At 48.6% G+C, this 15,100-nt stretch overlaps 1 protein-coding gene across 7 annotated transcripts in view; it reads left to right on the top strand.

Annotated features, from left to right (window-relative positions):
- Positions 1 to 15,100, top strand: part of CEP78 (centrosomal protein 78) — a 189,691-nt gene that overhangs the window by 129,401 nt on the left and 45,190 nt on the right. For all 7 annotated transcript variants that reach the window (XM_069762988.1, XM_069762979.1, XM_069762970.1 and 4 more), the window contains one exon: positions 2,468 to 2,634. In XM_069762988.1, coding sequence (XP_069619089.1) covers positions 2,468 to 2,634 — 167 coding nt within the window. The remainder of the gene's footprint in view (positions 1 to 2,467; positions 2,635 to 15,100) is intronic.

The following is a 15,100-nucleotide window of genomic DNA, read 5'->3' as shown; positions in this document are numbered from 1 at the left end:
GAAAAACAAGTTAGATTTTGCTCACCCAGGGGCGGTCTGGTGTGGTCCGCATCTGGCTCCTCCCATCTTGATGCGATGGCGTCCTCTTCCTTGCTTCTGTCGCGTCTCATGCGCAGGCTTACTGATTTGCCCTGTTGAGGGCAGAGCAAAGTACTGCAGTGCGCAGGCGCTCGGAAAGGTCAGTGGCGCCTGCGCACTGCGGTACTTTACTCTGCCCTCAATAGGGCAAATCAGTACGCCTGTGCAGGATCCGCGACAGAAGCAAGGAAGAGGACGTCATCGCATGAAGATGGGAGTCGCCGGACCGCGACGCCCATCGGACCAAAACCGGGACCGCCCCTGGGTGAGTATAATCTAACTTGTTTTTCTTATCTTTCAGGTTACATCGGGGGCTTATCTACAGCATTACAGAAAGCTGTAGATAAGCCCCTAATGGCAGTGGCCGCAGCTTATATGTGAACTGAACGTCACAGCCAGAGGATGTGGAAGACAGAGTCCGGTGGTGGAATGGGGACAGGTGAATATCGATATTCACATGGCTCACCCCCATCATACTCACACTCTCAGCGCGGTCCCTGCTTCTCCGACGGTCTCTGGCACCGGCAGCTTGTTCCTGTGTTCAGCGGTCACATGGTACCGCTCATTAAAGTAATGAATATGCGCCACGCCTATGGGAGTGGATTTGCGTCCATATTCATTACTTTAATGAGCGGTACCACGTGACAGCTGAACACAGGAAGAGCTGCGGGCGCTGAGACAATCGGAGAAGCAGAGAAGTGCAGAGACTGTGCCGGGAGCAGGTGAGTATGATGTGACAGCTGCCACTCCTGCCGCTCCCCCCTCCCCTGCCAACCCCCCTGGAACAATGACTTGCGTATAAGCCGAGAGGGGCACTTTTATCCTAAAAAAAATGGGCTGAAAATCTCAGCTTATACTCGAGTATATACGCTAATATGCTTAAACTATAAAAGCTTATTGGAGCCTCCTCACTCCGCTCTATTGGGCTCAAGGACACAGCCCTTTCTTGGTTCTCCTACCTCTCTGACAGCTCCTTCACTGTATCTTTTGCCGGCTCCTCTTTCTCTCCTCGTCCCCTTACTATCGTGGTCCTGCAGGGTTCAGTCCTAGGCCCCCCCTCTCTTCTCTCTATACACTGCCCCTATTGGACAAACAATCAGCAGATTTGGGTTCCAGTATCATCTCTATGCTGACGACACCCAATTATACACTTCTTTCTCTGACATCACCCCTACCCTAATTCAAAATACCAAGGATTGTCTGTCTGCTGTCTCTAACGTCATATCCTCCCTCTATCTGAAACTAAATCTCTCCAAAACGGAACTTTGTGTTTTTGCTCACTCTACCTAACATCCAAATTACCCTGAAGGGTTCAACCATAACTCCCAAGCAGCATGCCCGCTGTCTTGGGGTCATATTCGACACTGAACTTTCCTTTACTCCCTATATCCGATCATTCACTCGCTCTTGTCACCTGCATCTTAAAAACATCTCCAGAATCCGACCTTTTCTCACCGTTGAAACTGCTAAGACTCTTACTGTTGCTCTTATTCATTCTTGTCTGGACTATGGACTTGTCTGGACTTGTCTTGAATGCGGTAGCCAGGGTCATATTTCTGTCCAGCCGCTTCATCGATGCCCCCATCTTGTGCCAGTCATTGCACTGGCTACCCATTCGCTACAGGGTCCAGTATAAACTCATCTCTCTCACCCACAAAGCTCTCCACAGTTCTGCACCGCCTTAAATCTCCTCTCTCATCTCTGTCTATCGCCCTACACGTGCCCTCCGTTCTACAAATGACCTAAGACTAACATCCCCCATAATCCGAACCTCGCACCTCCGTCTCCAAGACTTCTCTCGTGCTGCGCCAGCTCTCTGGAATGCACTTCCCCAGACGATCAGACTGATACCTAGCCCGACCTAATCAAGTGCGCTTTGAAAACCCATCTCTTCAAACAAGCCTACCACATCAACTACTCAGTAAACTAACTTTGCCCTGTTCCCTCCTTCCAAATATTATTCTGAATCTGCACCCTACTATTCATCTGTCTCCACACCCTCCATGCACATGATAACTGCACTTGATACTTGACTATTGCACTTAAACACATGGGCTGATGACCGGATCATGCAGCTTTATATGAAAATCCCTATTTATTATAATTGCCAGACCTGAAATAACAAGCACTTTTCACCTATTGTGTCTTCCCTCCCCCCCCATATCGTTGTAGATTGTAAGCTTCCGAGCAGGGACCTCACTCCTAATGTCACTGTTTAAATTGTCTCGACTTGTATTAAATTTATTGTCTATACATGTCCCCGCTTAATTGTAAAGTGCTGCGGAATATGTTGGCGCTATATAAATAAAAATTATTATTATTATTAAGGTTAGCAATAATATTTCCATAAGGAGAAAAGTTCCTGCTTCTACCATTTTATTTGTTTTAGCTGGAAGTTGAAAATACTCGTTTACGACAAATAAATCGAACTCTTTCTGAGACACTTGAAGCACGAAATGTAACTTCTGTATTCCTTGAGGATGATGGTGTTCTTGACAGCATTGAAAAATCATTCAGCAAATTCCACGCTTTCCTGGATCTTTTAAAAGATGCTGGGTAAGTATAAATCATGCCATGCTTATCAGCAAAGTGGAAAATAGTATCTAAAAAACATACTGTGCATTGAGGGAAGATACATTTGACTGGATTCTTGGAAAAATATCTAAAGTCTCCAGGGACTGTTTGCCTTTGCTAAAAGGGCCAGACTTTCCAACAGTTGACATTTTGGAAAAGCTGGAAAAAAGGAGCATAGTCCGATAAGGGAAGACTAAAGGTACCGTCACATTTAGCGACGCTGCAGCGATCTAGACAACGATCCCGATCGCTGCAGCGTCGCTGTGTGGTCGCTGGAGAGCTGTCACACAGACAGCTCTCCAGCGACCAACTATGCGAAGACCCCTGGTAACCAATGTTTACCCTGGTTACCAGCGTAAACGTAAAAAAAAAAACGCTACTTACATTCCGGTGTCTGTCCCCCGGCGCTGTGCTTCTCTGCACTGACTGTGAGCGCCAGCCGGAAAGCACAGCGATGAAGTCACCGGGGGACAGACACCGATGTTTACCCTGGTTACCAGTGAAGACATCGCTGAATTGGCGTCACACACGCCGATTCAGCGATGTCTGCAGGAGTCCAGCGACGAAATAAAGTTCTGGACTTTCTGCTCTGACCAACGATGTCACAGCAGGATCCAGATCGCTGCTGCCTGTCAAACTCAACGATATCGCTATCCAGGACGCTGCAACGTCACGGATCGCTAGCGATATCGTTCAGTGTGAAGGTACCTTAAGCCAAATTTCCCAATCCCCAGCTCATCTTTTATGAGGACTAGGCAGCTAGTACGGTAAATAATCTGCGCCAACAGCATTTTTACCTGAAACACTTCGTAATAGGTATGTTAGACCAAACTTATCAACGTGTCATAATGTAATAATGTATATTCATTTCTTACATTCACATTAATTCCATATTGAAACCATAAAGTGAAGCATAGAGATGGACATTTGTGTTTCCTCTAGTGTAATGTCACGTGTTTTATCATTTGCTAGTATATTAAATTACATTTTCTCCTTCGCCTCATTGGGGTCACAGACCGTGGGTGTATGCTGCTGCCAATAGGAGGCTGACAGTTAGCTCCTCCTCTGCAGTATACACCTTCCTGCAGGCTCTCAGCTAACCAGTTCTTGCTTAGTGTCTGTAGGAGGCACTTGGGTCTGGTTCAGACCCTATCGTTTTTATTTTATTTTTTAATTTTCTGTAAATTTTTATTTTTTAATTAACAGAGTGAAGGGGGGCGACATATCATTTCAGAGTTCCGATCTCCCCCGAACCATCAACAGGCGAGAACGCGGAGTGTTGCCTCCCCGTACCCTCTCCTGCGACGTGGGAAGCCATGCCTGAGCTCACTTGATCGACGACGGTTCCTTCGGGTCCCAATCTCCCCACACCAGCAACGGGCGACCACATGGAGTGTCGCCTCTATGTATCCTCTCCTGGAGCCATGCCTATTGCCGGACGACTTGCCCATTCCCCCCTGGGCTTGAACTCCATGGATGTACAGAGGCTCCTTCTTTTTGGCGTCCAAGCAGCCCCCACGGTACCACCACTGTTAAAGTGGATGGCACAAGGAGGCAGATGGTTCCTCTCCACCTCCCTAACAAGGGGATGGTAGATTGAGGGTTATCGCTTTATCCCTGCACCGTCCACGCTGCAATACCTAACCTGCAGCAGAACAGCACAGTGCGCGCTTTGTTCGGCGCTGAAACCCAGTCATCCACTGTTGGCTCCATGCCAGGACGCGCACCAATGGTGAGTGGATCTAGTCGGTGATGGGCCCCTGCAGTGGGATATTAACATGGCTTCCCAGTGGCCCACCGCCATAAGGTAACGCTCTGGCCGGCTTCAAAAATTTAGCCCCCGGCTTCGGCCGATGTGTAGGCCGCATCCCAGAAGTCGCGCCCGCGCTAAGGCGGCTCCTCCCATCCTTTCTGGTGTTTTTTGTCTGGAGCGTTCGCTTTTCCCGACCCAATGCCCCTCTATTCTACCCCTGGTATTGCTCCCACCGGCTGCAGAAATTTAGGCCCCAGCTTGGACCTCTTCATGGAAGTCACGAGGCTCTGCCCACATCGCGTCTGTGGCTCCGCCCCCGAAATGGCTCTTCTCACTCTCTGCGAGATTTTATCACCTCTGCAATACCAGGTGGCCATCTTGGTCCACCCGGCCGGCAGAGGCGATGGTTTTTTGCATTAAAGGGGCTCAACAACTCTGCAGCCGTGTAAGGAAGTACTGCGCTCTTCCCTCCTGTACTTACATGAATGACCCATATTAGTCCCCGGTCTTAGAGGCACATGACCAGTATTTCCTGGTCTTAGAATCACATGACCAGTATTGCCTGGTTTTAAAGGCACATGATCAAGATTCCTTGCCCTAAAAGGCACATGACTAGTATTACCTGGTCTTAAAGGCACATGACCTGTATTCCCTTGTCTTAAAGGCACATGACCAGTCTGAAGCCGGTCACCCTAAATGAACTCGGGAACCCTTCGCCGCCGATCCCAGCTTATCCTAGAGTACCTAGTTCCTCTGAGTGGGCTTCATCACTGCCATATTTCATGGCTTCTCAGATCAAGAGATCGATGCCCTCCGTGAACCCTCTGTGGCTCGGAGTGCTCGCAGGACCTATATATATGGTTCCTCTCTTACATGGGAGCTGTTGGCTAGCAGGGGCCGCAAGTATTCTAGAAACGTACAGGCGTCTAGAAAATGGAAGCTTTATTTCCTGATTTAACTCACCAATGATTTGCTGAGAACAAGACTCTGAATATGGATTGGATATTCCCTTGGATCTAGACTCCCACAGCTTCAGAAGAGAATGGATTCACCTATTTATATCATCAACCAATCTCTGTAGATTGATGAGGGCTACGGTTCCACTCTAGATCATGCAGTGTCCCTCATAAGACGACTAAACTCCCTCGCAGAGCATTTGTCATTCACCCGGACAGGGAGTGTCCGGATAAGCAATATGCAAACACGTGGGGTGTCCCCTCCACGTATACCACCCTACGATGTGGGATGCCATGCCTGGTCTGTTTCTTAGGGGCGACGGGTCCTTTTAACCCCTTCCCGACCTGTGACGCCACGTAGGCGTCATGAAAGTCGGTGCCAATCCGACCTGTGATGCCTATGTGGCGTCATGGAGGGATCACATCCCTGCAGATCGGGTGAAAAGGTTAACTCCAATTTCACCCGATCTGCAGGGACAGGGGGAGTGCTACTTCAGCCCTGGGGCCCCCCGTGTCTACGATAGCTCTGATTGGCTGTTGGAACTGAAATTGCCAATCAGAGCGCTTTGTAATATTTCACCTATGAAAATTGGTGAAATATTACAATCCAGCCATGGCCGATGCTGCAATATCATCGGCCATGGCTGGAAACCCTGATCTGCCCCCCACACCGCCACCGATCTCCTCCCCAGTCCTCTGTCCTGTGCTCCGCTACCCTCCGTTGCCCTGTCCGCTCCCCCATCGTCCTGTCTGATCCCCCCGTGCTCCGATCTCCCCCCCTCATACTTACCAAGCCTACCGGTGTCCGTCCGTCTTCTCCATGGGCGCCGCCATCTTTCAAAATGGCGGGCGCATACGCAGTGTGCCCGCCGAATATGCCGGCCGGCAGATTCGTTCCAGATAGGTTTTATCACAGTGATCAAAATAAAAAAAAAAGTAAATGACCCCCCCTTTATCACCCCCATAGGTAGGGACAATAATAAAATTAAGAATTTTTTTTTCCCACTAGGGTTAGGGTTAGAACTAGGGTTAGGGTTACGTTAGGGCTAGGGTTAGAATTAGGCGATGTGCACACGGTGCGGATTGGCCGCGGATCCGCAGCGCATTGGCCGCTGCGGATTCGTAGCAGTTTTCCATCAGGTTTACAGTACCATGTAAACCTATGGAAAACCAAATCCGCTGTGCACATGGTGCGGAAAATACAGCGCGGAAACGCTGCATGTCAATTCTTTGTGGGGATTCCGCAGCGTTTTACACCTGTTCCTCAATAGGAATCCGCAGGTGAAATCTGCACAAAAAAAACTGGAAATCCGCAGGTAAAACGCAGTGCCTTTTACCTTTTGGTTTTTAAAAATCCTGCGGAAAAATCTCACATGAATCCGCAACGTGGGCACATAGCCTTAGGGATGGAATTAGAGTTAGGGTTGGAATTAGGGCTAGGGTTGGAAATAGGGTTAAGATTAGGCTTGTGGTTAGGGTTAGGGGTGTGTTGGGGTTAAAGTTGTGGTTGGGGTTGGGGTTAGGGTTGGGATTGGGGTTATGGGTGTGTTGGGGTTAGGGTTGTGATTAGGGTTATGGCTACAGTTGGGGTTAGGGGTGTGTTGAGGTTAGTGTTGAAGTTAGAATTGAGGGGTTTCCACTGTTTAGGCACATCAGGGGTCTCCAAACGCAACATGGCACCACCATTGATTCCAGCCAATCTTGCGTTCAAAAAGTCAAATGGTGCTCCCTTTCGAGCCCTGACATGCGCCCAAACAGTGGTTTACCCCCACATATGGGGTACCAGCGTACTCAGGACAAAATGGGCAACAACTATTGGGGTCCAATTTCTCCTGTTACCCTTGTGAAAATAAAAAATTGCTTGCTAAAACATAATTTTTGAGGAAAGAAAAAGTATGTATTTTTTTCACGGCTCTGCGTTATAAACTTCTGTGAAGCACTTGGGGGTTCAAATTGCTCACCACACATCTAGATAAGTTCCTTGGGGGGGGTCTACTTTCCAAAATGGGGTCACTTGTGGGGGGTTTCTACTGTTTAGGCACATCAGGGGCTCTGCAAATGCAACGTGACTCCCGCTGACCATTCCATCAAAGTCTGCATTTTAAAATGTCACTACTTCCCTTCAGAGCCCCGACGTGTGCCCAAACAGTGGTTTACCCCCACATATGGGATATCAGCGTACTCAGGACAAGCTGGGTAACAAATGTTGGGGTCCACTTCTCCTGTTACCCTTGTGAAAATAAAAAATTGCTTACTAAAACATAATTTTTGAGGAAAGAAAAATGATTTTTCTCCATCGTCTCATTGGGGGACACAGGACTGTGGGTGTATGCTACTGCCGCCAGGAGGCTGACACTAAGTAGGTATAAAAAAAAAAGTAAGCTCCTCCTCCATAGTATACACCTTTCCACTGGCCCTGACAGCTCCAGTTTATGCTTAGTGTCCGTAGGAGGCACATCTCTGGGTTTTCCCAGATGCTTTTTTCTCTGAAGATAAGACAGGGGCGACGGACCCTTTTGAAGGGGTCCGATCTCCCCAAACCAACAACGGGCGAGCATGTGGAGTGTCGCCTCCACGTATCCTCTTCCGCGACGTGGGATTTTTTTGCCGGACTAAGAACCTGACCACCCTGAGGTAACGGAACCCTAGGTTGTACAGGCATTCATTCCTTGTCCGTGCAGCCTCCACTTCATCACCAATGCACGACTACGGTGTTTAAAGGAGGCAGACGGTCCCTCTCCTCGCCTTCTGAAGGGTGTAAGGAGTTAGGGTGCCTGCACCATCTTTTAATATTTATATATGTATATATATATATTTATATGTGGATTTTTTATGTCTAACCTTATGCGCTGTCAGAGGGCTGCACAGGGGGGGGGCTCCTGCTTCATCGCGCGTTCTGCTGGCGACTATATCCGGCGCTGTGCTGGTTTCCAGCGTTTTTTCCCCACAAGCAAACTTCAGCAGAGGCATGGGCGGAAGTCCCGCCCCTTTTTTTTAGGCGGTTTCCTGTTCGCTGAGGTATTATGGATCTTGTAGTCTGAGCATGGGCGGAAGTCCCGCCCCTTTTTCGGCGGCTTCCTGTTTTCTCTGTACAGCCTGTGGCATTATGGGTCTTGTAGTCTGGGGGAAGTCCCGCCTCCATGGCGACGGTTTACTTCCGGTTTCAAGCACCCAGCTTTCCCGGGAGAGCAGGGGAAAGAGTAAAATCTAGATCCCTGCTTCGGCCTAAACCGGGTCCATGTGCGGTCAGGAGACATGGTTCAGTGTTTGAGAGCATACGGGGACTCAGGACTGGGGTAAGTGCTACTTCCCTCAGCCTGACAACAGTATTTGTTCTAGACCTAGTAGCTCATAAGGAGATACGGAGCATAGCAGCAGCAGCAGCAATAGAGTCATGTCTAGAAAGACTAAGACTCACTCAGTTCTGTATACCTCATGCATTACCTGTCAGTCTACTTTTCCGCATGCGCAAAGTAACCATTTCTGTGAGGCTTGTGATTCCGAGCGCGTGCAGGAGCCCCCGTCTGCTACCCTGTCTGCTTCCCCGCCGGCTATCCTGCCGGGTGTGCCTGTACCTGGGTCGGCAGTGTCTCCCCCTGAGTGGGTCATATCATTAACGCAGTCTATGGCGTCTCTAACAAAGGCGGTTGAGTCCCTTCAAGCCCCTGTCAGGGACATTCATCCGCCTGTTTTGGAAAGATCCTTCGATTTTGAGGATCCTCCGGCCTGCAGGGGCCGTACTCCCTCTAGGCAGACACAGGGGAAACGATCCCACACAGCGTCTCCCGGTCCGTCAGGTGCATCAGCATCTTTGAATCCTGTCTCTCGATCTCCCTCTCCTGCGGAATTGAGTGAGCACGGTTCGGACTATGACTCAGAGGGGTCTTTTGATTTAGAAGCTCCTGGTTATCAGGAATCTGTTGACAGTCTCATTGAGGCCGTTAACCAGACCTTGGGAGTAGAGGATGTGGCCACCTTACCTTCTGGTCATAAGGTGTCCTTTAAGAAATTCAAGCAACCTCATAAGGTGTTTTCTACTCATCCTGAGTTTGAGGATTTAGTCCAACGTCACATGGAGCGACCGGATAAACGTTTCTTAGGCCAGAAGGCCCTAGGTGCAGGGTATCCGTTCGCTCCAGAGCTTTGTAAAAAGTGGGCAGAATCCCCTTCAGTGGATCCTCCCGTATCCCGTTTGGCCTCTAGTACGTTGCTGTCTCTTCCTAATGGGTCGTCTATTAAGGATCCGACTGATCGGCTCCTAGAGAGTCTAGCTCGGTCTCTGTTTGAGGCTTCAGGGTCAGCCCTCGCACCGTCTTTTGCGGCCACATGGGTTGCCAAAGCTATGATGGCTTGGTCAGAGTCTGTAACTAAGGCTCTTCAGGATAAGGGGTTTCCTGTAGAGGTGATAGAGATGTCAGATCAGATATCTTTAGCAGGAAATTATCTGATTAATGCATCCTTGGATGCGGCAAATTGTTCAGCATTGGCTGCGGCAAATGCTATTGCTATCAGAAGGGCCCTATGGCTAAGAAATTGGCGGGCGGACTCTACTTCAAAGAAGTCCCTTACATCCCTTCCTTATCAAGGTGTCCGTCTTTTTGGCGAAAAATTGGATCAGCTTATATCTGATTCCACGGGAGGTAAAAGTAATTTCCTTTCTCAACAAAAGGTTAAGCAACCTTTTCGTCGCCAATTTCAAGCAAGATTTAAATCCTTTCGTAACTCCCGGTGGTCTGCGGCACCAAGCGCAGGTCCCCCAAGTCGGCCTGTCCAAGACCGGGAGCACCAGGTCTCCTATAGGGCCAATCCATTGGCAAGAATGCGGTATCAACCGTCAAGATCTAGGAGATCTAGATATCCTCGATCTTCGGCTAAATGACTGGAGGCAGCCTCTCGTCGCTTCCAACAGAGTAGGCGGTCGCCTACTACTATTCCATCAGTCCTGGCTGTCAGTTGTTCACGACAGATGGGTAAGAGACCTGGTGGTTTCAGGGTACAAAATAGAGTTTTCCTGTCTCCCTCCAGGCCGGTTTTTTCCGTACAGTCTTCCCAGTTCAAAAACCCGTCTAAGAGCTTTATTCAGAGCAGTCGAGTCTCTTCAGTCCAACGGGGTCATTGTCCCTGTTCCAAAGGAAGAAAGGTTCAAGGGGTTTTATTCAAATCTGTTTACGGTTCCCAAAAAGAATGGGACCGTGAGACCCATTCTGGACCTAAAGTGTCTAAACAAATTCATCAGCACTCGTCGCTTCCGTATGGAATCTCTCCGCTCGGTCATTGCGGCTATGGAAAGGGGAGAATTCCTGGCTTCCATAGATATTCAAGACGCCTATCTGCACGTTCCTATATTTCCTCCTCATCAAAAATTTCTACGGTTTTCCATAGGCGAGCGACACTTCCAATTCACTGCATTACCTTTTCGGGCTCGCCACTGCTCCCAGGGTGTTCACGAAGGTGATGGCAACAGTGGTGTCAATCCTGCACTCTCGAGGCATAGTCATTCTGCCTTACTTAGACGATCTCTTAGTCAAAGGACCAACTTTTCAGGCATGCAGGGACAACGTCAACATCTCTTTGGACACCCTAGCTCGTCTAGGGTGGCTGGTCAATTTAAAGAAGTCATCTCTAGTACCATCTCGGAAGATCTCTTTTTTAGGGATGATCTTCGACACCTCTCGGGGGCTAACTATTTTACCCCAGGACAAGGTGCTTTGTCTCCGGCAGGAGGTAAAAATTCTTCGGCAGCCAAGTTTCCATTCAATCCGGTTCTGCATGAAGGTCTTGGGCAGGATGGTAGCAGCTATAGAAGCGGTTCCATTCGCCTAATTCCATCTTCGTCCACTCCAACAGGCACTTCTGTCAGCCTGGGACAGGAGTCCTTTGTCTCTCAACCTCAGGTGTCGTCTGGCTCCTGGGGTCAGGCAATCCCTGATATGGTGGATGAGGAGTTCCTCCCTACTTCAGGGGAAAGCCTTTCCTCCAGTTCATTGGCTGGTAGTCACTACAGACGCCAGCCTTCTCGGTTGGGGAGCAGTGTTTCTCCAGCACACGGCTCAGGGTCGTTGGTCCCCAAGGGAATCAACCCTTCCAATCAATCTGTTGGAAATAAGGGCAATTTGGCTGGCTTTGCAGCACTTTCACCATCTTCTGGCGGGTCGCCCGGTGCGGATCCAATCGGACAATGCCACGGCCGTGGCCTACGTAAATCATCAGGGCGGCACTCGCAGCAGATCAGCCATGCGCGAGGTAGGACAAGTCCTCTGCTGGGCCGAGAACAATCACTCTGTGATCTCGGCAGTTTACATCCCGGGCAAGGAGAACTGGGCAGCGGACTTTCTGAGCCGACAGGGGCTTGCGCCCGGGGAATGGTCTCTTCACCCCGATGTTTTTCGGCAGATATGTCTACGCTGGGGAATCCCGGATGTGGATCTAATGGCCACCGGGTCGAATACCAAAGTACCCAGGTTCGTTGCACGGTTTCGAGATCCAGGAGCAATTGCCGTAGACGCACTAGTCCTATCTTGGAACCAATTTCGTCTTCCATATCGGTTTCCCCCTCTGGCGCTGCTTCCAAAGGTCGTCAGGAAGATCAAGTTAGAGGGAGTTCCGACAATTCTAGTCGCCCCAGATTGGCCTCGGAGGTCATGGTACGCAGACCTAGTTCAGCTGATCGTCGGGGTTCCTTGGCAGCTACCAATGCAGCCAGATCTTCTGTCGCAGGGGCCGATATTCCACCAGAACTTAGAGGCCCTGCGTTTGACGGCTTGGCCGTTGAATCTTGGATTCTGACCCAGGCCGGTTTTTCTCAGAAGTAGCCTCAACTATGGTTAATGCTCGAAAGACAGCTTCAGCACGCATTTACCACCACACCTGGAAAGTCTTTCTCTCATGGTGCATGAAGAAGGGTCTTCCTCCTCTTCGGTTTTCCATTCCTAATGTCCTAGCTTTTCTCCAATCTGGTCTAGACTCAGGTCTCGCTCCAAGTACCCTTAGGAGGCAAATATCCGCCTTATCGGTTCTTTTCTAGCGCAGGATCGCTACCAATCTGCAAGTAAAAACTTTTTTGCAGGGAGTCTCTCATATAGTCCCTCCTTACAAAGCTCCGATAGAAGCTTGGGACCTTAATTTGGTCTTGAGTGTTCTTCAGGAACCTCCATTTCAGCCCCTCCAAGACGTTCCTTTAAGGTACCTTTCTTGGAAGGTTTTGTTTCTGGTAGCTATAACATCCATTAGGCGGGTATCGGAGTTAGCGGCCTTGTCCTGTCAGGCGCTGTTTCTACTATTTCATCAGGATAAGGTGGTGCTGAGACCAGCACCTTCCTTTTTGCCAAAAGTAGTCTCCTCATTCCACATTAATGAGGACATTGTCTTGCCTTCTTTTTGTCCTGTGCCTACACACCGGGTGGAAAAAGCTCTCCATACTCTAGACTTGGTGAGAGCTCTGAGAAGATACGTTTCTCGGACCGCTTCTTTTCGAAAGACGGATGTTCTGTTCGTTCTTCCTGCGGGTCATAAAAAGGGACTCGCAGCCTCTAGATCGACCTTAGCCAGATGGATAAGAACCACTATTCAGGAGGCCTACCGTATCAAGGGTGCAGCCATCCCGGCTGGGATCAGGGCACACTCTACTCGGGCGGTAGGGGCTTCCTGGGCGCTTCGGCACCAAGCTTCAGCAGAGCAGGTTTGCAAAGCGGCCACTTGGTCCAGCCTGCACACTTTCTCTAAACATTATAATATCCACACTCAGGCCTCTGCTGATGCAAGTTTGGGAAGGAAAATTCTTCAGGCTGCGGTATCACACCTATAGGCGGTAAGTGCCTAGGGGTTTTCTTCCAGTGAGTCTTCTTCCCACCCTGGGACTGCTTTGGGACATCCCACAGTCCTGTGTCCCCCAATGAGACGATGGAGAAACAGGGATTTTTGTGTTACTCACCGTAAAATCCTTTTCTCCGAGTCGTTCATTGGGGGACACAGCTATTCATTTTATTTGTCTATGGAGTTGTTCAGACTATAGTATTATTCTAGACATGTTGTCTTTGCTCTAATGCTGTTTTGTTTTCTCTATCTCCTACTGCTTGTGCACCAAACTGGAGCTGTCAGGGCCAGTGGCAAGGTGTATACTATGGAGGAGGAGCTAACTTTTTTTTTTTATACCTACTTAGTGTCAGCCTCCTGGCGGCAGTAGCATACACCCACAGTCCTGTGTCCCCCAATGAACGACTCGGAGAAAATGATTTTACGGTGAGTAACACAAAAATCCCTGTTGTATTTTCACGGCTCTGCGTTGTAAACTTCTGTGAAGCACCTGGGGGTTCAAAGTGCTCACCACATATCTAGATAAGTTCCTTGGGGGGTCTAGTTTCCAAAATGGGGTCACTTGTGCCTAAACAGTAAAAAAAAAAAAAACACATCAGGGGCTGTGCAAACGCAACGTGACGCCCGCAGACCATTCCATCAAAGTCTGCATTTCAAAAGTCACTAGTTCCCTTCCGAGCCCCGATGTGTGCCCAAACAGTGGTTCCCCCCACATATGGGGCATCATCGTACTCAGGACAAACTGGAAAACAACTTTTGGGGTTCAATTTCTCCTGTTACTCTTGTGAAAATAAAAAAAATTGCAGGCTAAAAAATAATTTTTGAGGAAAGAAAAATTATTTTTTATTTTCACGGCTCTGCGTTATAAACTTCTGTGAAGCACTTGGGGGTTTAAAGTGGTCACCGCACATCTAGATTAGTTCCATTGGAGGTCTAGTTTCCAAAATGGGGTCACATGTGGGGGAGCTCCAATGTTTAGGCACACAGGGGCTCTCCAAACGCGACATGGTGTCCGCTAGCGATTGGAGCTAATTTTTCATTCAAAAAGTCAAATGGCGCTCCTTCCCTTCCGAGCCCTGCCGCGTGCCCAAACAGTGGTTTACTCCCACATGTGAGGTATCAGTGTACTCAGGAGAAATTGCCCAATAAATTTTAGGATCCATTTTATCCTGTTGCCCATGTGGAAATGAACTAATTGAGGCTAAATGAAATTTTTTTGAAAAAAAAAAAAAGTACTTTTTCATTCTTACGGATCAATTTGTGAAGCACCTGGGGGTTCAAAGTGCTCACTATGCATCTAGATAAGCTCCTTGAGGGGTCTAGTTTCCAAAATGGGGTCCAATGTTTAGGCACACAGGGGCTCTCCAAACGCGAGATGGTGTCCACTAAAGATTGGAGCCAATTTTTCATTGAAAAAGTCAAATGGCGCTCCTTCCCTTCCGAGCCCTGTCGTGCGCCCAGACAGTGGTTCCCCCCACATATGAGGTATCGGCGTACTCAGGACAAATTGTACAATAACGTTTGGGATCCAATTTCTCTTTTTACCCTTGGGAAAATAAAATAATTGTTGCTAAAACATGATTTTTGTGACTAAAAAGTTAAATGTTCATTTTTTCCTTCCATGTTGCTTCTGCTGCTGTGAAGTACCTGAAGGGTTAATAAACTTCTTGAATGTGGTTTTGAGTACCTTAAGGGGTGCAGTTTTTAGAATGGTGTCACTTTTGGGTATTTTCAGCCATGCAGACCCCTCAAACTGACTTCAAATGTGAGGTGGTCCCTAAAAAAAAATGGTTTTGTAAATTTTGTTGTAAAAATGAGAAATCGCTGGTCAAATTTTAACCCTTATAACTTCCTAGCAAAAAATAATTTTGTTTCCAAAATTGTTCTGATGTAAAGTAGACATGTGGGTAATGTTATTTATTAACTA

The sequence above is a fragment of the Ranitomeya imitator genome, chromosome 1 (assembly GCF_032444005.1).
Source record: "Ranitomeya imitator isolate aRanImi1 chromosome 1, aRanImi1.pri, whole genome shotgun sequence".
NCBI classification, from domain to species: domain Eukaryota; kingdom Metazoa; phylum Chordata; class Amphibia; order Anura; family Dendrobatidae; genus Ranitomeya; species Ranitomeya imitator.
The sequence above is the reverse complement of the archived record's forward strand: the minus strand, read 5'-3'. Positions and strand labels throughout refer to the sequence as shown.